The following is a 19,824-nucleotide window of genomic DNA, read 5'->3' on the forward strand; positions in this document are numbered from 1 at the left end:
TCTCAGTAAAATATACAGATGGCACATATGCAAGTAAAGCAAAATCTAAGAATACAGTACACATACCTCTCAGAAAAATAAAGAGTTCTTGATTCAGGTGACACCTATTTTATTAAATACTACGTAACAAATATTCCTTTCACATGGAAAGAAATTAAATCTACAATATCGTAAGATAAAAAGTCTCAATTCTTCACAACTCTTTTACCCAACTATTACAACTCAAGGACAATGGGGTAGGGGAGGAAACAGATAAGGGTTTAAAGAACCTCTAGAGAGCCTGAAATAAATGCCTTAAGACCATGACTCATAAAAGGGTCTCTTCTGAAATGTGTTTCTACATTAGGTAGAATTCTCATTAATCTCTAAAATCATAAAGGGTAAGAAACTACAAATTTGAAGGGGGTGGAGTAGCAAGAAGCAAGCATACATAGCATCATAATGACAAGCCTAGACTGAAAAAAGGATTCTTCATTAAAATCTTGGTACCCAAAACAAAAGAATTCCATTATCTAGAAAAACCACCTATCTGAAAAACCTCACATCCTGATGATATTGGACATGAGATTACTGTATCTTTTTTTTTTTTACTTCAGTAAACATTAGTCAAACCATCAGTTTTCTAATGCAGTTTACAAAATTACTAGAAAATACCAAATACCAAATATGTCACTGCTTTAAAACATATCCTACATGCTTCCTAAAAGAAAAATGCATTGTTACAAAGAGTACACATATTTTTCCTCTCAATTTAAATATAGCTCTTTCAAAAGACAACACAGTAAAAGAAATAATATTTATTACTTGCAAATGATTATATTTCAATAGTTCACATTTAAATAGTGCCTGTTAGAACAGACAGACCAGGGCGCCTGGGTGGCTCAGTGGATTAAGCCACTGCCTTCAGCTCAGGTCATGATCCCAGGGTCCTGGGATGGAGCCCTCCATCGGGCTCTCTGCTCAGCAGGGAGCCTGCTTCCTCCTCTCTCTGCCTGCCTCTCTTCCTGCTTGTGATCTCTCTCTGTCAAATAAATAAATAAAATCTTTAAAAAAAAATTTTTTTAAATAAATAAAAAAAAGAACAGACCTTTTTTTTTTTTTAAAGATTCTATTTATTTATTTATTTGACAGAGAGAGATCACAAGTAGACAGAGAGGCAGGCAGAGAGAGAGAGAGAGGGAAGCAGGCTCCCTGCTGAGCAGAGAGCCCGATGTGGGACTCGATCCCAGGACCCTGAGATCATGACCTGAGCCGAAGGCAGCGGCTTAACCCACTGAGCCACCCAGATGCCCCAGAACAGACCATTTTTAATCTAAATCTCCTCCCTACAGCTCCTTTCCCCACCCTCCCCACCCCCACCAAAACACCTACCAACATCATTACTGCATGTTTATCTTTCCCCTCATACATTCTCTATAAATGTTATAAAGGGAAAGAAAAAACAGGAACTAAGAGACTTCTTGTACCCACTGCCAGTAAGTGCCAATAACAAAATCTCAGAAATTTTGGTTAACAAGAAATGAACTGTTCAATTATGTTTAAACTAAAATCCAAGGGAGTCCTGGATGGATGGCTTAGTCCGTTAAGCCTCTGCCTTCGGCTCAGGTCATGATCCCAGGATCCTGGGTTTGAGCCCTAGCATGGCTACCCCCCGCCCCACAGTGGGAAGTCTGCTTCTCCCTCTGTCCCTTCCCCCACTCAAGCTTATACTCACTCTCTGAAATAAATAAAATCTTTAAAAAATAAACTAAAATCCTATTCATTATTCATTACTTGAAAAGTGATTTTTAAAACAAACAAAAGACCTATGACTCTGAGGTCAGCCTGCTACAAAAAGAGTAAAATAGCTTTTTTGACAGAGAATACAATGCCAAAAATCTGTAAGACTTAAAACTGTTTTATGTATAAAAATTGCTACAACAAGGAAGAAGCAAATATCATAAGTAATTCAAAAAACCATGAAGAATGACTCACTTGAAACAACTTGCTGTTTCCCAAAATATGTTTCCTGAAATCACAGCCCCTGAAAAGAGGATTCTATATAGTCCAGTTAAGTTTGGAAAACAATCTTCTGTTTGGGAAGTTCACCAGACACACTGACTATTACTGACATTTCTGAGAAGTCTTAGAGTAAACATAACTTATTTGGCTCAGTATTACACAAAGTATTCTGATTTCCAATCTGCTTTTCTCAGTTGTTATAGCATACCAATCGACATCTCAAGACATCAAAAGTTCCACAGAATAATAGTGAGCGATCTGAAGAATACAAAAACAGGAGAGTAATCAGAAAAAAAACTGAGGGAAAGAGGGCAGAAGAGACTATTGGTTCAATTCTGCCGGGTGTTTTGAGGGGAGGGGTAAAAGAGAGGGAAAGTCTTATTTTAAGAAACAGTTCAGCTCCTCACATTCTTATTAGGCATCTAAAATCTAACATAAATGAGTGTGCCACAAGAGGGAGCCATCTCCCATCACATCTGGCCTAGCCTTTCAAATCAAAATGTAACAGGCAGTAACATTTAGTCAACATTCTATTTCAAAAATATCCATATAACTTCAACTAAAATAAGCATGAAAGTGCTATTATTCATTTTAAAATTAGTACAATAAAGGAAAAAGTCCCCTTTCTCAATAAGAGCATCTGTACCTGCCACAGTATTATTTTGTACAGGTCAGCTCATAAGCATTCAAGGAAGATGTGACAGGCACAAATGGTCAAAATAAGAATGTAGTGCAAAGGTAGCCAATGGTTCAAAGATGGCATATCAAATGATCTTTATTCCCTAGCACAGTGAATGACCCCAGCAAAAAGTTAATTCTTTCTTCATTTTGCAGAGGGGCAAAGCTTAAAAGATCAGATCAGATTTAATAATTGTTTACTATTAAAATATTAGCCACTTAGTCATGAGTTAACACCTTGACCTAAGTTATTTGATACAAACAACTTGGAACCAGGATAAAATAAAAACAAGATTTAGAGTTTGGTGGAAGGGAAAGCATGGTTCGAAGACAATTGCTCCAGTTTTCATATTCTCACAGCTCTAACTGCAGGGCTCAGAGTATATGCTGATTAAATACAGAGCTGACAAGAAAGAAAGCTCATTTATTCCTGACAGACAAAACTCCTGTATTACTTCCCTTTTTTGTTTCCCTGCTATCAAATGAGTATTTGAACAAAATGGAGCTGGTAGTAAAACTAGGACAAATGTGGAGGCTGCAAATGGCCAAAAATTCTTCTCAAGTATGTATGCTCACTTCTCAGCAACATGACTGCACCAGTCCTATCATCCCAAACTGAATGCGGGTTTGGCCATTTCACTTCCTTTAGCCAATGGACATTATTAGCAAACACAGCACAAGCAGAGGCTTGTCACTGGGGATTGCATTTTCTTTGCTCTATGGAACTCTTATCACAACCATCATGTGTATGAGCCCAGGCTAACCCACTACATGATGAAAGAAATGTGATCACCACTACAGGTGACACTGCACCAAACCACTAGACATACAGCAAGATCTCCCAACTGACCTGCCAACCACCAGACGTGAATGAGATCATCCAGCCCCAGACAAGATAACAAAGACCATAAGAACACTCTAGACAGCCCAAAGAACTGTGAGAAATCACTTTAAGCTATTACGTTTTCAGGGTTTTGTTTTCTACAGCAAAAGAATTGATATAGATAGGTTACAAACTTAAAATAAAAATCCGTGTATAGGTTTCTATTCTCAAAGACTTTTATCATCCAGTTTGAGTGACATTATATCACTAACCTCAAAGCTACAACATTACAGAAATGACATGACCTATTAACATATAATTTCACATCATTTTAAAATTTTTCAGGCAACTCACAAGGATAAAGATGAAGATGGAAAACATTATTATACAAGTAAAAATAATTCCAGAACCAAAAGAATTCAGACTAGGATGCCCTGATCCTGTCACTGTCATGTGTGTGTCGTCTGTGTGTGTGTTACTCTGCTGTATACATATGTACACACATAGCCACCAAAAAACCTCAAATGTTCTAAGGATAAAAGCTAAACAGGTACAAAAATGAGTTTCTATGACAACTACAGAGTAATTATTACAAACATAAACACTATTACTATAAAGATCATAGAAATGGCTACATCATTTGTCATCTTTTAGTTTCAACATAACTGAGGGCAAACGAATTTTGGTTAAATTTTGATTGCTCAGATTTTAATTAGGAAGGGAGGGAAGGGAGAATGGATGGATGAATGGAAGAAAGGAAAGGAGGGAGGGAGGAAGGGAGGGAGGAGGAAAGAAACTAATCTCATGAAGATGGACTTAGTTTGGGTTCTACAAGCCACTAGTAGTTAGGATCACCAGAATGCATTATCAACAGCTGCAGTAACAATTATGTCATCATATACAGTTACCCTGCTGTTGGTATTAATTTTTGGGGTCTGATCTATTTCATTTTTTTAAGATTTTATTTATTTATTTGACAGAGTAAGAGAGCACAAGCAGGGGTAACAGTAGAGGGAGAGGGAGAAAAAAGTTCCCCTGCTGAGCACGATGTGGGGCTCGATCCCAGGACCCTGGGATCATGACCTGAGTGGAAGGTAGACACTTTACTGTCTGAGCCACTCAGGCGCCCCTTTGGGTCTGATCTAAACTTGGGCATATGAAGACCTCTTTTAACACTGAAATTAATGAGGCTTTATTTACATTTCAAGCTTCAATATATGCAGAGAGTACAATATTAGAATACAAGAAAACTTGGAATATAGATCTTTAACCCACTGAGCCACCCCGGTGCCCCTGGAATATAGATCTTAATTATTAATCTATAATCATTTATTATATCGATATATTATTTATGTAATTGATTATATAATTATTTTATATATAAATACTATATATTAATCAATTATATAATTAATATAAATCATAGATTTTTATCATAAAATGTTTAAGAATTTTATTATAAATAAAAATCTATAGCTATTCAATATATAAATAATACATTATATAATAGTTAATTGTGCAATTAATATAATCATTAATTATTATTAATGACACATTAAAATATATACTGTTTAATCCACTAAAAAATAGTGCTAACTCATTACACAGATTTTTTTAATGCTATTAAGTATATTTTCCAAACTAAGATTAGGTAAAAACAACCAAAGTCAGATGTGCATCCTTTGCTATCAACTCATTCAATAATTTCTTCTCACATGTTTCTAGGTCTTTTGAGTAATGCTTTTCAGACTGGTTTTGACTGGGTCAAAGGTTTTTCAGAATATAAAAGGCAGAAAGGGGAATTAAAGGATAGTTACTGGATTACAAAATTTTAAAATTCAGAACTTCTCTACAGCTCTGCTTTCCTCTGCTTTGTAAAAATCACTCTTTCTCAAATAGAGCAGGTTCTAACCCCTTGAATTTGTTAACACGAAGTCATGACCAAATCATCAGGCTGGAACATGAATTTGGCTTTATTTTCCATAACTTGTCTTTGTTATGGTTGATATTAAGTGAAACTACATTCCAATACTGACTGATACCTCCTTTCCTTGCTCCCCTAGAATACTAATCACAATTAGTTCTATTAACATTACGTCAACCAATTGTTTTGGTGAAAACAAATTCACCTAGCAGTTTGTAGGCTAATTCATTTGCCATCACCAAAATGCATAGCTTCACTATGTGATTCTACTAACATGCATGCATGATGCACAGTAATAGCATAGATAAGGGGAAGAAGGATGCTGGAAGAGAAGTAAGGCACAAGACACATTTTCAGTTTCTCGAGATGAGTGTTAATGTCATATTCTAAAAGGTACTCAGAGCTTCTAAGTTTTCAAAAAGAGTGATCAATAAAATGAAGTCCTTAAACACCCAGGAATAAAACTCAAAAGGATGTGTAAGAGCTATAGGATGAAAAAAAAAGTACTTATTATTGAGAGGGAAAAAAAAAGACAAATGAAGAGAAATCCCATGATCACAGACTGGAAGATTCAATATTGTAAAGACACCGATTCTACACAAATTTGAACTACAGCTTCAGTGTAATCCCAATCAATATCCTAAGCAGATTTTTCTGTGGAATCAGAAAAGCTAACTGTAAAGTTTATACGGAAATATAAAGAGCCAAGAAAATCTGGAAGAAGAGCAAAACTGATACTTACTCCACTAGATACCATCAAAAGACACTCTTAAGAGTTTTTTCACTCAAAGGACATACTTACAATACATATAGCTGACAAGATTCTCACCCACAATGTATTAAGAAGTCCAACAAACTAATGAGAAAGAAAAGCCAATAGGAAAATGTACAAAAGAGTACACTCAAAGTTGAGTACACTCAACTCATTGGTTTTAGAAAGAGGATATCCAATTGAACAATAATTATAAAAAAAGAAGCTTGACTTCCTTAGTCATCAGAGAAATGCAAATTAAAACCACAATGAGATATTACTCCACAGGGACCAGAATGGCTAAAATGAAAAAGACAGACACTAACCAAGATAGCCTGTGGAACAGGGCTGGTGGGAATGTAAATTGGTACAATAACTTTGGAAAACCCGTAGTATCTAGTAAAGCTAAACATGTGCATACTTTTTGATCCTATATCCCAATCTTATATACATACCCAAAAGAAACCTGCTCAGCGGGGAGCCTGCTTCTCTGTTGCCCTCTGCCCTTCCTCCCTGCATTTGTTCTCTCTCTGTGTCAAATAAATAAAATCTTTAAAAAAAAAAAAATCAGTTTAACAAAAGCTTCAAAAAGTTTATCTTTAAAAAAATTTTTAATTGAAAATGAAAAATAAAGCTATCATATGATGCAGCAATTTCACTTGTGGGTATTAAGCCAAAGGAAATGAAATCATTATATTGAACAGATAGATGCACCCCCCCATGTTTACTGCAGGTCCCTTTTCCCCAGGTCCTGGCAGCCACCCATCTGCAGTCTGTTTCTATAGATTACCTATTCTGATTATTTCATGTCAATGAAATCATACAATATGGGAGCTTTTACATCTAGTTTTTCACTCAACATATTTTGAGGGCTCATCCACACCACATGCATCAGCATGTACCCGTATTTCATTCCTTTTATGGCTCAGTAATCTCCCACTATGTCCATATATTATAATTTAGTCAACTCCTTATCTGTATATAATTTATTTGTGCTAATTTTTGATCTTCAGTATTTGCTTAACTCCCTACCCTAAATTAACGCACTAAAAATCCTCATTCAGAAGCTAGCCATCACCTATTCAACAAAATGGGAAGTCATAATACTATACTAAGTCAATGTAACAACACTCTTTGTATATAGCCTGTTAATATTCTAGGAAATATTTCTAACAAATAGCCCTGTGAATTGAGTAATATTATCTTTATTTTGTAGGTGAGGAAACTCAGACTTAAGAGCTTAAGTAGCTGTGTGGTATCACAGCTGGTAAATGGCAAGACCAGGACAAGCTCCCTTCTCTTTCCATCCAGCCCGTATCAGAGCTCATCCAGTTACCCACACTAACCCAGTCACACTACAATGACTATACAGTATTACTACAAATCAAATTTGAAAGAAAGGTTCTCACAGGAAAAGAAAAGCCTCAAGTTATAAACTGATCTGTCTCTAAACCTATGTTTATAAGTTAATCCCTATAATTCACAAAGCATTTTCCCAAATAAAAAAACGCTATAAATGATTTTTAAAAAATCAGTCTCTGGGTGGCTTAGTGGGTTAAAGCCTCTGCCTTTGGCTCAGGTCATGATCCTAGGGTCCTGGGATTGAGCCCGCATCGGGCTCTCTGCTCAGTGGGGAGCCTGCTTCCCCTCCTCTCTCTCTGCCTGCCTGCCTCTCTGCCTGCTTGTGATCTCTGTCAAGTAAATAAATAAAATCTTAAAAAAAAAAATCAGTCTCTGGAGGGATACCACAAATTAGATTAAGAGATAGGACTTTTCCTGGGAAGGACTCAAGAAATCAGAAATAAAAGTAAGTATGTGTGCATGTAACTGGATATCCAGACTATCATTTAAGATGGAGACTATAACTTAAACATATATCAAAAAAAGAAATATACTCAGAGTAAGTAAAACAGTTCCGGATGAAGATTAAGGATATTGTGTTCTACTCCTGGTACTGCTGCCAACCTTAAAATAGTTACTTCTATCTATGTTTGTTTGCTTATCTGTAAAGTGAGAAAGGTTAGGACAGATGATCACTCAGACCTCTTTGAGACTTCTTTACTTTTTTCCCTCCTTCCAAACTAGAATGATGCCGATTATTACTTAAGAAACTGGGAACTTTAGCACCCATAAATATGAAAACTGGCTGATCTCCTGGCCTAAGCCGTCCCTGATCTGAGAGCGGTAACAAATGGCAATGGCCTTTTAGATGAGTCCACATTCGCTTTCAAGAGCCAACCAACTTGATTCTGCCTCTGCTTCCTAAAATAATACACATTCTACGCCAAAGAGAAGGGTAGGAAAAGGAAGTTAGCTCAATAAATGCACTGCTACGCTAATCTCCTCACATAAATATAGAATTAACGGATTCCTTTGTACCAATATATTTAACAGCTAACATTTACTCAGCAACCACTATCTGACACATCCAGTGTTAAGCAATTTTAAGACATACAGCAAGAAGACAACTTTAGGCGATTTTTGGGTAAGAGAACTGCTTATGTGGAAAATATATGGCTAAATTCATCTCACTTCTTCTATTTCCAAAATAAGTATTTGCAAGAAAGGACAGCAGAATCTTATTTCATTAATTATCTTTAAGAAAAAAAGATTAAGCAGACTCTGAAATTTAAACTCTTATGATCACATCAAGAAGGTAATTTATTCTTAATAATCTCAAGAGTTGTCATTACATCCTTACCTTTTTATTTCAAACTTGTAGCAAAATAAAAAACTGAAACTTGTCTTAAACATGTAAGCTTTAAACAAAACAAAACTAAAAACCTCTTACCTGAGCATGAAAATTGGACATAGTCGTCGTTTCTATATCCTTCTTTCCTAATATCTCCATTTTCACTGGCGAATTGGGAAAATTAAATGAAAAGTAGTCTAAAAAGTCAGGTAAGTAAGTAGCTGCCCCATGAACAATACCCATTACATAGAAAGCTGCAGAGTTTTCATTTTCACTGAACACTAGATCCACAAACTCTTCTGCAAACCTCTTCATCTCCACAGGAGACAGGTGGGAGAGTTCACTACTGTAGGCATGGATAACGCTTGCACCTCCATTAGGCTGGTGCTCAATATGAATGAGCTGCTTGAACTCCAAAGTGTCCAACCTTTTGAGGTTATTCTGAACCCGTGGCTCCTTTAATGAGACAAATGGAAACTCACTATTCTCAGGAATTTTGGACTCATAGTTCTTGCTATCCAAACTCTTTCCACTGTAATCCTTTATATTATCATTTAGGATGCCTTTGGCTTCTTGATCTTCAACATCAGATAGCAATCCTGAGCAGATGGTTTGAATAGATTTGCTATACATTTTTGGACGCTTCCGTTTTTCATTCTCTTTATGTTTCTTTTTCTTTTTCTTCTTTACTTTTTTAATTTGTAAGTCGTCGGCATTTGTTTTTGGTTTCTCCTTCCCACCTGCTGGAAAAAATTTCTTTAAAGTCTCTGTATTTTAGTTACTTAAAAAATCATGCTTAAGGAACTGTCTTACAATAAATAAGCAGTTTACTCAGATTTCGGTTTATATTTAGGACTTGTTTCACAAAGTACTGATAATCATAATTTAGTCTCTCTCCCTCTTTCTACACACACACACATACACACACACACACACACAAACGAACACGAAGGCCTAGGACAAACTTATACCTATAGTGTGCAGTACCATTCTGACATGTAGCAGATTCTCAGTCAGTGTTTACTAAAGTAATAAATGGAAGTTTTAGAAAGCATTATCTTCACATTTAAATGCAGAAAATAAAAAATGGGAAGGTAAACAGAGGTCAATATGGATAACCACCTCCAGATGTTTCCCACTGATATATAGCATCATTTTTACTCATCTAAGTTCTTCAAAATTATATGTGTCAAGACTTGTAAACCATAAAGGGAGAAAGTGACTTGCATAGTAGAAAAGCAACAAATGCAGCAATTCCTTAGCTTTTTACTGTATTTCCTCAGTAAATTACTCTCACATCTAAAATGGGCTATTGTAGAGGTCCACTGGAGTCTGCACAGCTCCTGATGAAAACCCAGTAAGGCACCATAAAGAAGATGACAGAATTACAACAATTTCTCATGTCCTAGGCATAAATTATACCATGTACTAGTAAAGAGATGAATATAAAAGTAAAAGATTTGGGGCATTATAAGCATATATATTTTTTCTTTTTTTAAAAGATTTTATTTATTTATTTGAGACAGAGAATGAGAGAGAGAGCATGAGATGGGAGAGGTCAGAGAGAGAAGCACACTCCCCGCCGAGCAGGGAGCCTAATGTGGGACTTGATCCCAGGACTCCAGGATCATGACCTGAGCCGAAGACAGTTGCTTAACCAACTGAGCCACCCAGGCGCCCATAAGCTTATATATTAATAAGCTTCTGTAACTGAAGTCAAGTAGACTCTGTACCCAGAAATTTAGAATTCCAAAAAATAAAAGAATCATCCATGGAGTCTATACAGCTACATATAAACATGTAACATTATCATGATATATTTCTGTACAGTAAGAAAAAAGGAGAAAGTAAACATCTTCACAAGAAAATATTATGCTTCCTAAGATAATATGAGAAAGCCAATAAGGTAAGACTTAAGAAAAGAAGGCATTCAGTGTTTCTACCTGTTATTTCACTTTTATAGACAACCCTGTTATGAATTAAATCTTCTCAATCTCCTTAACTAAATTTTTCTATATTCACATGTGTTTTATTCATGTCTCCAGTGAGTGAGATGTCCTGCCTACTGTTCAAAATAAGTCCTTCCCACCAATTCCAAAAGCCCTTACAAAAATAGTTCCCTCTCCTCTTATGACAAAACTTTTCATAAAGAACCATCTATTTCAAGTGCCTTCCGTTTATTACTTTATCACTCTTATCCCTTAAATTCTAGGTCTGCATCCAGTCTACTCAAATTTACTTTCCCAGAACGTTCAAATGTCAAATCCAGTGATATTCTTTCAGTCACTCTTCCTGATCTCTCCAAGGTTTAACAATAATCCAGTTCATCCTTGATTTTTTAACTTCCTTACTACGTTTTGGTCTAACAGCTTCATGACCAGCATCCTGAATGCTGAAGCCTTCTCAATCTTTCTATAAATTTTATATATTCTTTGATCATACTCATCCACTGAGTAAAAACTTCTTTCAAGGGTTCTCTATACTTAGCAAATAAAATATAACCACCCCAGGATGGAATCCCAAGACAATACTCTCAAGCACTTCATTCACTGCTCAATCTGCACTACTTACAATTTCTTATAAAACACTTAGTCCTTCCTGCCTTATCTCTCTACTACTTGCAAAGGCATTTCCTCTCCCTAAAATACCCTTGTCAAGAACTCTTTCTTACCCATTCCTTAGAAATAACTCATATCACTTCCTTCATTTTTCTTTCCCTCAATTCTCTAGTAGGAACTGGAATCACTTTATTCTAAATTCATATAAAGTCATTTTTTTTTCACTCAGAGGATACCTCTGTATCAGATGTCCTTGCACATACTGTATGAGTGAAACAAGTAATTTTTATAGGAATTCAGAGTGAAGTGATATTTTTCCCCCGTCACAGTAATCATCACGGCATTTAATACATCGTTACAGATAAATATTTAATGAATCCATGAATGAGAAGATTTCTCTCACCAACAAGCTAACTGAGGTTTATGGAATTTTTCCTTGTCTCCCTTTCAGTCAAAGCTTTCCACAATATAAATGCCACTAAATCCTAATCTTGGAAACAATAAACATAAAAATGCTCTCAAGCTGGGACACCTAGATGGCTCCAGCTGCGAATATCAGACTCTTAGTTTCAGCTCAGGTTGTGGTATCAGGGTGGTGAGATCAAGCCCTGCAACGGGCTCCAAGCTCAAGCTTGTGTGCACACGCACACTCTCTCTTTAATAAATAAATACTAAAAAACAAAAAAATTCTCGGGGTGCCTGGGTGGCTCAGTGGGGTAAAGCCTCTGCCTTCAGCTCTGGTCTCAAGGTCCTGGGATCAAGCCTCCCATCTGGCTCTCTGCTTAGCAGGGAGCCTGCTTCCTCCCTCTCTCTCTGCCTGCCTCTTTGCCTACTTGTGATCTCTGTTTGTCATATAAATAAATAAAATATTTAATAAATAAATAAATAAATTCTCTCAACTTGACGGCAATTCTAAAAGGGGGAAGTTTAATGTGAACAGTAAATCATCATTTTCTAAAAATTCACAAATATGCCATGAAGACAAACCTGGTATAATCATGAAAAGCAAAACTAAAACCTTTCAACTTTATTGATTAGACAGATTTGTAAAGTCACAAAATTCTCTGAAGAGTCTACTTAGATTTGACGGAGAGAGAGGGATTACAAGTAGGCAGAGAGGCAGGCAGAGAGAGAGGGGAAAGCAGGCTCCCTGACAAAAAGAGAGCCTGATGCGGGCCTTGATCTAGGACCCCAAGATCATGACCCAAACTGAAGGCAGAGGCTTAACCCACTGAGCCACCCACGTGCCCCTGAAGTAAGTAAATATATTAACAAATTCATACTTGCTACCTAGGATGAACTATCAAAACATTAGATTCAGGTTAATATCTTAAGAACAAAATCAGTAATAAAAAAATTAAAATAGGGAGGTAATCAGAATAAAAGACAAAAGACGTTTTATATGTAAACAAAATCTAAATGTGTCAAGGAAAAAAGACAGCAATGAATTAAAAAAACAGAACTTAAAGGTTAGAAGGCCTAAATATAATAACTAAATTGAAAATACATGTAAAATGGGACGCCTCGGTGGCTTAGTCGGTTAAGCGACTGCCTTCGGCTCAGGTCACGATCCCAGGGTCCTGGGATGGAGCCCCATATTGGGCTCCGTGCTCAGTGGAGAGCCTGCTTCTCCCACTCCCTCTGCCTGCCCTTCTGCCTACTTATGCTCTCTCGTTCTCTCTCTGTCAAATAAATAAATAAAACCTTAAAATGAAAAAAAAAAAAACATGTAAAATTACACATTAAGTGGACTGCCAAAATAAACAATTTCATTTGAATGAGAATATAAGCTCAACATCCTATTCCTTTTATGCCTAACACATGTTTAAAAAGTAAAATAGAAAACATCCAGTCATAAGGATATATGTTACTTTGAAATGAAATAGGTACAACAGGAGAGGGATGAAAATAGCAATAGTATTAAATAGATGAAAAAATGCAAAATAGTAAAAAGTCAGTTAAGAGAGTCTCATTTTGAGCCTTAAGGAATTAAATTCCCAAGACAAGCTACTCTGTAATTAAATACTAAACTAAGCACAAGATGCAGAAGAAAGTTAACGTAACATGCCTGAGACTGCTAATCTTAGAAAGGCCTGCTTGCAAGGTTGGCCCCTGGCTGGCATCTGAGAAACTTGTTCTTTGGGAATGTTCCCACAATTCCCTGTTAAGAGTGGCTCACTATACCTAAACTTTTTGTGTAAGCAATATGTATTATATTGAACATATCTTCCTTCTGAAAGCCTGGAATTTTTATACATGCTGGACAGAAGATGCCTGTATAATCAACCTCCAACAGAAATCTTGGGTATCAAGTCTCTAATGAACTTCCTGGCAGACAACATTTCACATGTGTTGGCACAATTCAGTACTCGAAACATTAAGTGTATCTTGTGTGATTCCGCTCGGACAGTACTTTTGGAAGCTTGTGCCTGGTTCCCTCCAGACATCCCCCTGTGTGCCTTTTCTCTCTACAGATTTTACTTTATATCCTCCACTACAGTAATTCATAGCCATGAGGACATCTCATCTATATGCAGTCCTATGAATCGCCTTGGTGAATCACCAAACCTATGGGTAGTCTCCAGGACCTCTGATGGACACAGGTAAAATATACTCTTTACCTTTAAACCAAACTGTCTAGCATTCACTACAGATTTTTGAAGTTTTATATAATCTGTCATTCATTTCCTGTCTTAGAATGACATATGAAATGCAGTAGTTATATAGTGACAAAATTTTAAAATACTTTAAGGAGAAACAAAAATGAAATAATTTAAGGAAATTAGATAATTTTGAGTATCAATGTTCTTCTCTTCCACTAAAAAGTTTCTTTTTTTTTTTAAGATTTTATTTATTCATTTGACAGAGAGAGAGACAGCGAAACAGGGAACACAAGGAGAAGGAGTGGGAGAAGCAGGCTTCCCGCTGAGCAGGGAGATAGATGCAGGGAGTTGATCCCAGGACCCTAGGATCATGACCTGAGCTGAATGAAGGCAGATGCTTAACAACTGAGACACCCAGGTGACCCTAAAAAGTATTTAAAGTACACCTTTCTCTATATCTTGTAATTCTTCAAATCAGAGCATATCTTATTAAAAGGATCCTAATAACCACCCATAAAAGAAAGATGGGTTCTTAGTTCTTTGGACCCTCAAAAAGTATAAAGGTATAAGGTTGACAGGGGATCCTTCCTCCACAGATCCATGGATCTATGCACACAGTGGACCCCACACAAATACACATACACATACACACAGCACCACAGACACATAAATACAAAGCGAGGCAAAGAGAGATTCAGCTACAGAGAAAGGTGCACACACATAGCTAGAGAAAAAAAGCCCCTCTTTTTCACACACACAGAAACAGAAACAAAAATAGTATATGTTGTTAATGGCTAATTGTACAAAAAAAAAAAGTTTAAAATAAAATCACAAATTTACTGGCATTTATTTCCACCACCAGCCTTAGTATACATTTAGTGTTAATAGAAAAAATAAAGGCTGTCCAGAAAAACTGGTTCTGATTTCATATCTAATATAAGAACTAATATTTATATATAACTCCATTATCATACATAGAAAAAAAAGGAGTAATTAGCTTAGCTATTTTCAACCTCTGGTCTTTCGGGAATGACTTTGCTTTTTTTTGCACAGCAATTATTTTCACTCTTCCTAACAAGAATTACCTACCTGTGACCTTTGGTATACTACCAATAATCTTGGATATTGGCTTCTTCCAACCCTCATGCCTGCTGCTCACCAGCAAGCTTCTATGATATACTATAATGATAAAACTTACCCTCAAAAATACTATAATCTGGGACGCCTGGGTGGCTCAGTTGGTTAAGCGGCTGCCTTCGGCTCAGGTCATGATCCCAGCATCCTGGGATCAAGTCCCACATTGGGCTCCTTGCTCGGCAGGGAGCCTGCTTCTCCCTCTGCCTCTGCCTGCCTCTCTGTCTGCCTGTGCTCTATCACTCTCTCTCCCTCTATCCCTGAGAAATAAATAAAATCTTTAAAAAAAAAAATACTATAATCATAACATTTCTGTTCTTATCACTTTTCACAACATAAAAATGGCTAGAGGATATAAGTATGCTCAGAAAAAGTAGTTGGCAGACATTAACTATAAAAGGATGAGCTGAATAAGCTTATGTGTTAAATTCATTTGTTCCTTTAGACTATTTCTCATAAAGCAAGTAATCCTATTTCATCAGTGAAAAACATTTATAGGATTTCTGCATTAATAAAAACTTTCTGGGGAGACTAGTGGCTCAGTCAGTTAAGCAGCTGCCTTTAGCTCAAGTCATGATCCCAGGGTCCTGCGATCCAGCCCCGAATTGGACTCCTTGCTCAATAGGGGTCTGCTTCTCCCTCTCCCTCTGTGCTCTCTCTGACTCTCTCTCAGATAAATAAATAACCTTTTTGGCATGTATATAATTATGTGCGTTTCTCTAGTCATACTCAGTTTGATGCAGTTTTTGATGAAAACCTGAAGGAAATGAGACTGGTGTAAAGTAAGAATTAGCATCTATTTTAGATGCTCAAGTGCTGTCATCAAACAATCAATGCCCGAGTAGCCACAGCTTGCAACATTAGCATTATCACAGAAGGAGAAAATTATAAAGACAAAATAAGGGTTGAAAGTCATGAAGGAAAAAGGGGGACATAGTAGTAACCGCACACCACCCCTACCATATTGATTCTGTTATTGTTGCACGAGACCAATAATAAAGAAGGCCCTTCCCTGTTCATAAACTAGCAGAGCTAATTGTTTTTACTGGATAATAATAATAGCTAACACTTACTGGCTGCTTACAATGGGACAAGCACTATTTCCCAAACGAAACATGTTTTATTAATTTAATTATTTTTATCTTACCCAGGTAGGAGATAATTTTGTGCTGTTTTGCAATCACAGGAGTTAATCTTTCATACATGTTTACAAAAAAAAAAATTCATAGCCACTTATTGAATTATCTGTGGACCAAACACATTACTTGGAACTTCCACCATACTTTACACCTCTTTTAATCTTCACAATGCTGTAAAGCAGTAATTAAATTATTATTTATCTCTGTTTTACAGTAAATTCATCTTCCCCTGGTCATCTTAGAGGTCACTAATTCATTTCCAAAACTACCTCATTTTCCTCCCTTTATCATCACTGGGTTTTCCGTTTAGCTCAAAGTATCTCCTACATTCTTCATCTACTTAGAAGTCAAGGTTACTATTGCTATTACTAAAAAAAAAAATCTCCATTTTCTGAGGCTATTTTAAATTTTATTTGTATATGTAATCTCTAGATTCACATATTTCACATAAATGGTATGTAAGGAATCCAACATTCAACCAAGCGACAAGAATGTTCATCACTGTACATTCCACTGGATAAGAAAATAGCTATCTGACTAAACCAGTAAAAAATGACTATTTGACTAAACCAACAGGGTAAAGTTAAGTAAACACTTCAAGCATGAATTAGCTGCTGTACAACACTAGGGTGGTTAGATTTGATTCCTGCCTCAAAGTCTTACGATCTCATTAGAGAATATAACAAAAACACATTGTCAAAAGAAATAGAATAAAAGGACCATGCACCTAACTAAGTCATCATCTTAAGCTCTGACTACTTCTTCCAAGGTCAAAAGAATTTTATAAAGTATAAAGTTCTGACAAGTAGAAAACAGAGCTTAAATAAAGTGTGACCAAGAAACAAGACAAAGAATGAAATGAAAATACAGAATCTAGTATTGTTTCTTAAATAACATAAATTTTAACCAGTTATTTCATTACACATATGGTACTGCAGCCTTTTCTTCTTAATGTAGAGATAATGGTTTATTAACACATAAATTCAGTGTCAAATTAATCAAAGTCACTGTGTTCTGATCTACAAATTCTCAACTTAATAGGGTCAGATAATGAATTTGTTAGCTGTCTAGCAACCAAAGTGCCACTGACTCTTCTTTTGTTACCGGAGTAAATTTATAACTGTCCTTACTTGTATTTCTCCCATACATATTCCCTGAAAAAGTTCAGATTTATTGGTAGGATTTGTATTATAATCCAGCCACCCCCCACCATGCATAAACAGCAACTGAAAACAAATGTAACAACAGAGAAAAAATAGCAAACAAAAAGAGGGTGTTCTTTAAGCCTGCAAGAAACTCACAGTAAAACAGTGTACCTTCTAATTCAGCTCAGAGTAAAACGTTCCCTCTGATACCAGACTATGGTATGGTGATTACAGTCAAGCATTTTTAAGCTCACTTCTTCTATCATTCCTACCATATTAAAACTGTTTTAGCCTTTTTAGATCTAAATATGGATAAAGACTAGTAAGGCAAACACAGAATTAGATGACCTATATTAAAGGAACCTAAAAGCCTAACTTTTCTGCTTTTTCATAACTCACTAATTAAATATACTAAAGACATTACTACACAGATTAGAACGCCCCACTATTACAGATCTTTCCATATTCTTACAATTAAAGTTTACTGTCAGCAAAATTCAGTGACAAACATTTCTTATTTGAATCACTAAGCCAGTAAGTAAACTGAGGAATATAATATAGTACAACTAAAATCACTGAATATAAACTTACTTTTCAGCAAAATTTTTACTTCTCCATTTTCTTTCTTGATCTCATTCATTACTTTATGCTTTTTCTTCTCTCTCTCTTTTTCCTTATCTCGCTCTTTAATTTTGTCTTTGATTTTATCTGAAAGACCAAACAAAGAAAATATTTAAAACCACTTTATAATTTTTCCCCAAGAACTACAGTGCAATTTCTAGAATACACCATGAAAAATCAAAATTTAAAACAAACATGCCTTTTGTTCTACCTCTCAGGTCTGGGAAAAGATTTCCAAATTTCCTGTCATGTATTAACATAAAACATATATACATCATAAACTATCAAAATTGATTATTATACATTTCATTCTTGAGATTATTCTTCAATTCATGTCAACCACAATATTAAACTAACTTCAGGTCACGTAAAATAACTAACTTCAATCCAGACAGTAAACTACAATGGATAAAATGCTAGCTTTGAAACTGGCCATTATCTGGATTAATATCCTAACAGTGGAAAAATTACTCTTTCTCACAGGTTACCATTAGGATTAAATGAAAAAATATATAAAATGACTACCCAGAGCCTGGTAAACGTAAGACTAGATGTTAGTTCCCTTATCCTTACTCCTTTTAAAAAGGATATGACTGATCTGGCTAGCTGGTGATAGCACACTGAGTGTGGTACATAAACAATGAATCTTGGAACACTGAAAAAAAATTTTAAAATAAATAAATAAATAAATAAATAAATACAGTAAAATAAAAGGCTTAAGAACTCTAGGAATCACTGATCTGCATTCTAAAAATTTAAATTTGAGTTTATAAGATTATTTCATATCCAATTCTTGTTCATCAAGCTACTATGTACACAGCAAAACAGAAGATGTAGAGAATGTAGCCTTTGCCCTCAAAAAAAAAAAGCTTAAAATTGATTACAAAGTCATAACTGAAACACATAAAAACTATAAAATATCTTGTAATGTGACAGATTATATAGTATATACGCATACTGCCGAATTTCTTAAAATCCTTCCTTACTTTTTTTTTTTTTTAAGTTTTTATTTATTTATTTGACAGAGAGTCAGACAGAGAGAGAAGAGGAAGCAGGCTCCCTGCAGAGCAGAGAGGCTGATGCAGGGCTCTATCCCAGGACCCTGGGACCATGACCTGAACCAAAGGCAGAGGCTTTAACCTACTGAGCCACCCAGGTGCCCCCTTACTTTCCTTTCTATAAATACTACCCAAATTCAAGTCCTATATCACCTCATATTAGATTACCATCTAGATCAGTATTGCCCAGTAGAAATATAATGCTTATCAGATATGTGAATTTGAATTTTCTAGGAGTCGCATTGGAAACAAAACCAAACAGGTGACATTAAGACTAATAATAAATTTTATTTAACCAACAGATCTAATAATTGTCATTTCAAAATAAAGCCAACATTAACAAATTATTAATGAGACATTTTACATTGTTTTTCACAATAAGACTTCAAAATCCAGTATATACTTTAACAGCACATCTCAATTCAAAGTGTTCAAGAGTCACATGACACTAGTGGCTACTATACTGAACAAATCAGGTCTACACTACTTAAACAGATAGTTCTCAAAAAATTAAGTCATTACTTAATAAACATTTTAAAACTTACACTCATTAGTAATAAAAAAATACAAATTCAAATAAGATACTTTACCTACCAAACTGACAAAGTGCTTTTTTAAAAGTGGTAATACTCAACGCAGAAGAAAGGAGAGTTGATGGCAGAGCAAATGAAAACAGGGACAGACTGATTTAACAAAT

At 35.6% G+C, this 19,824-nt stretch overlaps 2 protein-coding genes across 5 annotated transcripts in view; one reads left to right on the forward strand and one right to left on the reverse strand.

The window, feature by feature from the left end:
- The window catches only part of TMEM60 (transmembrane protein 60), an 80,425-nt gene that overhangs the window by 24,945 nt on the left and 35,656 nt on the right, over nucleotides 1–19,824 (forward strand). For all 4 annotated transcript variants that reach the window (XM_032304081.1, XM_032304082.1, XM_032304080.1 and 1 more), the window contains exon 2: nucleotides 13,902–14,030. In XM_032304081.1, coding sequence (XP_032159972.1) covers nucleotides 13,902–14,030 — 129 coding nt within the window. The remainder of the gene's footprint in view (nucleotides 1–13,901; nucleotides 14,031–19,824) is intronic.
- Nucleotides 1–19,824, reverse strand: part of RSBN1L (round spermatid basic protein 1 like) — a 70,043-nt gene that overhangs the window by 13,934 nt on the left and 36,285 nt on the right. Inside the window, exons 2-3 of the mRNA XM_032304085.1 lie at nucleotides 18,040–18,156; nucleotides 8,969–9,609 (exon numbers count right to left, since the gene is read on the reverse strand). Of these exons, the coding sequence (XP_032159976.1) occupies nucleotides 8,969–9,609; nucleotides 18,040–18,156 (758 nt within the window). The remainder of the gene's footprint in view (nucleotides 1–8,968; nucleotides 9,610–18,039; nucleotides 18,157–19,824) is intronic.

Source organism: Mustela erminea, chromosome 11, assembly GCF_009829155.1.
Source record: "Mustela erminea isolate mMusErm1 chromosome 11, mMusErm1.Pri, whole genome shotgun sequence".
Lineage (NCBI taxonomy): Eukaryota > Metazoa > Chordata > Mammalia > Carnivora > Mustelidae > Mustela > Mustela erminea.